Here is a 6,266-nt window from a genome sequence, read left to right on the forward strand (position 1 = left end):
CAAGCAGGGGCAATGCGGCAAATTCCTGACCCAGATATTGATAGTACTCATGGAATCATTGTGGTGTCCGGACCCAGGGTTAAGAGAACTCAACATCTAGCTCGGGGCTAGGATCGTTGGGCTGGTGTGACATCGCCAATGCAACCAGCAAATTCAGCCGGCACGGTCGCTCGCCATCCCCAAGGCCCTCAAGCAAGCCGGTATCGCTCAGGATGCCATCGACGCCTTCGGGATCAATGAGGCGTTCAGCGTCGTTGCTCTGGCGAATATGAAGCTCTTGGGCCTCGGCGAGGAAAAGGTCAATATGCACGGCGGCGCGGTTGCGCTGGGACACCCGCTCGGTGCTAGCGGCGCGCGTATCGTGACAACACTGCTCGGCGTCCTAAAGGCGAAGAGGGGAAAGTTGGGATGTGTGGGTATTTGCAATGGAGGGGGTGGTGCTAGTGCTATGGTTATTGAGTCTTTGCAGTAGGCTAAGGGTGGGTTTGGGGCCCAGGAATGAAAGGTGAATCATTGCTGTTTATTAAAAAGGATACCTTTTTTCTCCATTATAGGACCCTGGTCATCATCCCCCAATGCATCGGCTTTTTGTATTTCGGGCCAAGGCATATATATATATATATATATACATACCCCTTTGCTGAAGTGGACATTTTACATGCCAACTAGAGAGAAAACGATACCCATATAACTGTTTTAGTGCCTTTTTTTTTTTTTTTTTTTTTTTTTTTTTTTCCCATGCGGAAACGTCGTACGCAATGTGTAGTAGATGGAAGTCTTAGCACGGCATATATCCTAAAATTTCCAAATTGAAAATATGGATGGACGCTGATGCTCTCCTACTGCTTGTCTGGCTGGTTGCGCCGACAGGCGAAGAAGGAGAATTAAATGCCACGTGACTCCAGCCATGGATCAAGGTCAGATCCATATCTTAATATGAATTCGGTGTTTGAAAAACTATGGGAGACGATTGATACGTATATACTTGAATATATACATATATATAATCCTTAGAACCTCGAACCTACCTCCATGAAACCCCCCACGGAACTTTCCGACACACAAAAAGCTAGGAACTAATAATCAATGAGACTACAAACTAATAAAAGCCTCCCCTTCCCTCCATGCCTTTTTGCACGGACTTGTTCCACCGAAATTCGATGTAAACAACGGAGGTCGCCGCTTCTTCCCGTATCTCGCCCAGCCTTTTAATCAATCTTAATTTTGCCCTCAGCGGCTCTTCTCGACAGATATGGCGCTTGAGGGAAGAAAGGTTATATTATTACCCTCGCATATCGATGGGTAAAATTAGGGAATAATAATACCATTAGAGACCGAGTAGTCCTGAAAAAAAAAAAAAAAAAAAAAAAAAAAAGTGCGTGGCAGCAAGTACTGTACATATATGCCTTCAGAATTACTCGAGGGTGGGTAGGGCTGGGGAGGAGAAGCTTGGGGGGGGAGAGGACTGACTGTGCATAGACGACGACGACCAAGTTTCATACTTTGTATAACGTGTGTGTGTGTGTGTCCATTACGTTCGTATATGTGTAATATTCCACATCACCCAGCCAGCCTACCCCAGTTCCTGCACTCTTGTAATTAACCCTTCCTTCACCCGCTGCCCAAGCACGGAATTGAACACCCCATAGCGTTCTCCGACCTTCACCACAATGTCCAGCGGCACCGCCAAATACCAGCGGAGCTCCGGCGGTACCCGCCCGCTGATTTCAATCAGCCAGCGAGTCTGTGGCATCAGCAGCTGCGGCAAGCGTGCGCGCTCGGGCATCATGCGCCAAAGTATCGGGTACATGACCACCTGCAGCGCCGTGAAGTGGATAAACATAACCAAGAACATCGCATTCTTCTCCATCTCCGCCATCACCCCGGGGGCAGTGGGCGAAATGATATGGTTCTGGAAGCTCGCGTCGTCAATGCTGCACAGGACCGTATACGCCTTCTGGAAGGCATTGCAGGCGTCGATCCACGCGCGTCTCTGCAGGCCCTCGGCCGCGTCGAGGAGGGTGGCGTGGTAGCTCCGGTGGGATTCGTGGTGGAGGAGCGGGATTAATGACCTGAGCACATCCGCGTCGCGCTTGACAGCGCCCATGTCGACGCCCATGTCGGCGGCTTCGTCGTTGTCGTCGTCGGAACACTCGCGTTCATCAATGCCGCCAACGAGATGGGGCAAGGGCGAGCGTAGGTCAGAGCGGGTCTCCATGATCAAGTGGAGGGAGAAGGGGTCCAGCCCGCCCACGGCTGCGATGTGGCCTGTCAGCCGTCCGCAGCCGCGGATTAGGACGAGGAAATCGGTGAAGCCGTCGCACAGGTGGCCTGACTGTATGGTCAGAGCGTAGCATGTTGCAAGCATGGCGTTGAGTTCTGGGATGTTCGGGGTGGTGAGTGAGGTAACGAGGTCGGTGGTGGGGTCGGCTAGAGCCTGATTGTCCATTGATTGCTGGAGACCACGGAGGGCCAGGCCACGGTGGGATAACATGGCCGCGTAGCCGCGCATTTCCTCGGGGCCTAAAACGTCGGCGGCCACGAGCGAGAGGTGCGATGCGCCTAGGGAGAGGATGGCGTGCATAAGGAATTCGTGCTTTGGGAGTGAAATCAGCTTGGATCGTTATGGATGAAGCGTTTGATGAGATGGGACACATTTATGTGTAACATGCAGCGCTTAAATATATATATATGCACTGTACATATTTACCTGGTGGGCAAGGAGAGGAATTTCAGTAATCCACATGGCATCAGAGCCCTGTGGCAAGTACGGATAGGCCGAAACCATGTAGTGGTGGAAGAAACGCATATCGTCGATTGTGAAGAAAGGGGGAAACTGCGGAGGCGCGGAAGCCGGTTTGATAGACGGTGGAGGAGGCAGCAGTGACTTTGGATAGTGGGCACCAAGGCTGTTAATCCTTCTGTTATAATTTGGCTGCAAGCGACGGATGGGTTGATGCGACTGTGATTTAAATTGGGAGGGATAAACGCAGTCAAGCTGCCTCGAACTGCAGTTGTCGCATACTGGTCGTGTTTCGGGGCACTGTTTTTATGTAGAGAGAAACGCGTCAAAGAACGTCCTGCTCCGCATGGATATTCACCATACCTTTACCCTCCGAGCTTTACAGCTATAACAGCCGGTACGGGATTTGGTATGGGGTTTCCTGTTGATGGTCGAAGCCGTGCCCCGCGGGGAGTCTTTGGCGACGTCTGTCATAGTTGTAGTTGTTGTTGTCGAGGAAGAGAGAAGGTCAGTTCTATTCGGTCTCTGATTGACGATTTTCGTCGGACGGTGATTGCTAGCTAGGGTTGGTTTCTCCCAGTTTTTAGTCCTCCTACCATGCCAACGTTGCCGTTTAATAAGAACCCAAGTGATATCTTCAACCCAAGGATGAAAGCCGTTTTGAGGCCGATGACAAGAGACCAAGCGACCTCAGCTGCAGCTGGACGGCTGATGAACAATGCACTCCCCCAAATAGGCGCTAAAGACGCCGGCTTCAACCAGAGAATTTGCGGCCCCCGGGCCAACACCGTAGCATTACCTTACGGACGTCGTGGCGTGGTTGGTGGAGCGAGGTCACAGTCGAATATTCTAGCTGTTTGACTAGTAGTCCCTGGCACGTCTGAAAATGAGCGATCATGGGACTAGGAGAACTCTTGGTTCTTGAACCTGGGAAAAAAGTGAAATTTCCGGCCCTTCATGGCCACCGTCCTTGGGGGTCTTGGGGGGGAATTCGTACAGCGGCCAAACTCAAACCACGCACTGGTTTGGGAGTCAGCCGCAGACCGGCGCAGATGAGTCGTCTCTAGCGTCTCAAAATGGCAAAGCAATTCAATCCATGAGTTGTGTCGACGACAGCCAGCTCGGCTGAGGCATAGTTCGCTCACTACTAGTAGCATGGCACCAGCGAGCAAAAAGTGAGGAAGGGACCAGGATCGAGAAGGCGGTTGGGTTGAGGAGCTTAATTTAATCAAGAGGGAATTCAGAGCGGATTCAGAGTGGATTGATCTATTTCGACTCCCTCCACACTAACACTAAGCTCCTGACAAGACGTCGCTTGTTTCGAACGCTGATGGAGGCCATCGAATGCCCACAAAAAGGAAATCGATTTCTTGGATGTCTCCAGCCTTTGGAATGGCCCCACAAAATAACCTTATCAACAAGCGGACTTTAACTCTTGTCTCCATCGGAGTTTGTCTGGGCTTGGCCGCCAGCAGAGATGAGCAGAGATGAGCAGAGATGATGGAATGCGGACCTGCGGCCCCCAATTCCGATCGGCCAAGAGAAGAATCGTCCGGGGAGGATTCTGGAGAACCCGGAATTTGCATCGGCTTGCCATCGGTAAATCCCCCGCCGGAAGGAGGTTTTAATTTTGCACACAACGCGGGCCCCTGCTTGCCCAGATATTGATATACATACATCAATATGACAGCCAAATTGATGGCAACAGCGTCAGATGTGTGCAGCAGTCAGTACGATGCCATCACGCTACAGCGTATATACAGTTTCTCGAATGAAAAGATGCTTTCTTAGTGCGACTATCGATTTCCTGATCTGAATATAATCGACGTGATTTTTACTAGCGTGGGAATAACGCTGAAAGGCATCAATATCTCTGTTTCCACTGGACTTCCCAAAAGAGCAGGTTGAAGAAACCACTCCATATACTGTAATCTTTCTGCCGCTGAACTCATTCTTCTGCTGTCAGAGTTGTATGCAATCATTATTCCCCCCCCTCCCTTCTGATAATCCCCGGGGTATAAAAGGTTCCTGGTATAAACTTACTTAGTTGGGGCATCTCGATCAAAAAGTAGGGTCTCTTTGCAGGCACATACATATCCACCCCCCCCCCCCCCCCCCTCCTTGCTGGAAATGCAACGCAGGAAACGCCACTTGCTATTCATTATCGGAAAAAGGGACTGAATCATTCTTCGCTCTCGGATATTCCTGTCCGTTGCTTGGCCGCGGCCAGCTGAGTAGGGCGGCTGTTCCGGGAAGCAACGGGGTCGAATGATAAAGACAATATACAGGGGGGTGAAACAAGAGAGGGGATAAGGGTTAAAATGAAATCTTGCAGCTGTGAGTATATACAAGCCATTGTTGTGGCGAGGCACAAACCAAAACCCCAAATGTCCTTTCAGAAATACACGCGGGAACATTATTCAAAAAAACAATGATTCAATTGTATACTAAAAAAGTGAAATTAAACGTAAAAGCAAAAACATGAACCCTGAGGGCCTTGCGGGAAAGAGGGGCCCCGGAGGGGGAGGAGGATTACTTTTGTGCCTCCCTTCAAGCAAAGGCCCCAACAAGAGCCATGAGCAGCGCCCCACCAGCAGCTGCAAAGCACGCCTCAATCCGACTCCTCCCCTTCAAAGTCTCATAACTCCTATCACTCAAAAGATCCTCTGCCAACAATTCCACCAGCCCCGCAAACAGCAGCAGCCCACTACTGAACGCATTCGTCATCCCTACCATCAGCAGCCCAGCAGTGCTGGCCGGATCGTACAGGTTATGTAGACCCAGGCCGATTGCCTGTCCGATGGGCGTGGTGGCACCGTAGGCTAACGCCATAAGCCATGGTTTGGGGGAAGATGCGGGGAACAAGGAAGGAATTAGAGACGCGATGCGCCCGCCCAGTGCGAAACCTTCGAAGGTTTGGTGGAAGGTGATGGCGACGAGAAAGACGAGAAAGGAGGTGCCTGTGGTCACGCTAAGGGCCATGCCGATAAAGATGCTGTGGAAAAGGATGCCAGCCTCAAGGAGCAGGCATTGCAGGAGCTGCTTTTGCGCTGCGTGAGTGCTCATGGTTCGAGATCTTGATAGGTGGTCGTGGCCGGGGTTGAGGTGGGTGCGGGACTCGTCGTAGCTGGATGATGTGTCTGGAAATGGATCTAGTTCTTCAAGGTCAAGGTCTTCGTCGTCTCCAGCTTGCGGTTCGCCGCCCGGAGTTTTGGGGAGCATTGGCGCGTTGCTCCCTTCCACCAAAGCAAAACCCTGCGGCGATGGAGGGAGTGTGTGGGAGGGAGAATCTTTGTGCGAATGATGCCTGACGCGGGATTTCCCTAAGCGTATACCCCCGTCGCTATCGCCATTTGCCAGTGACATGGAGGCAGTCTCATGGTGGTGTGATCCTGTCCCTTCAATTAGAGTGTCATATTCACTCCCGTGTACATGTTTCGCGCCTCTCAAAGCGAAGAACATCTCGATGGCCACAACGATCATGACAGCAATCATTGCAACTAGACCAGCCATTGCTGGGTAT

At 51.3% G+C, this 6,266-nt stretch overlaps 3 protein-coding genes across 3 annotated transcripts; 1 reads left to right on the forward strand and 2 right to left on the reverse strand.

The window, feature by feature from the left end:
• Positions 1-12: 12 nt before the first annotated feature.
• On the forward strand, positions 13-472 carry HCAG_00814 (predicted protein; the record flags this gene model as incomplete). The annotated part of the gene is made up of 2 exons (XM_001543718.1): positions 13-78; positions 158-472. The coding sequence occupies 2 exons, from the start codon at positions 13-15 to the stop codon at positions 470-472; spliced, it is 381 nt and encodes a 126-aa protein (XP_001543768.1).
• Positions 473-1,573: 1,101 nt separating this feature from the next.
• On the reverse strand, positions 1,574-3,900 carry HCAG_00815 (predicted protein; the record flags this gene model as incomplete). The annotated part of the gene is made up of 5 exons (XM_001543719.1): positions 1,574-2,596; positions 2,711-2,887; positions 3,107-3,210; positions 3,548-3,604; positions 3,765-3,900. The coding sequence occupies 5 exons, from the start codon at positions 3,898-3,900 to the stop codon at positions 1,574-1,576; spliced, it is 1,497 nt and encodes a 498-aa protein (XP_001543769.1).
• Positions 3,901-5,293: 1,393 nt separating this feature from the next.
• On the reverse strand, positions 5,294-6,256 carry HCAG_00816 (predicted protein; the record flags this gene model as incomplete). Its single annotated transcript, XM_001543720.1, has 1 exon — positions 5,294-6,256. The coding sequence occupies one exon, from the start codon at positions 6,254-6,256 to the stop codon at positions 5,294-5,296; it is 963 nt and encodes a 320-aa protein (XP_001543770.1).
• Positions 6,257-6,266: the final 10 nt, after the last annotated feature.

Source organism: Histoplasma capsulatum, genomic scaffold, assembly GCF_000149585.1.
Source record: "Histoplasma capsulatum NAm1 scaffold_1 genomic scaffold, whole genome shotgun sequence".
Lineage (NCBI taxonomy): Eukaryota > Fungi > Ascomycota > Eurotiomycetes > Onygenales > Ajellomycetaceae > Histoplasma > Histoplasma mississippiense.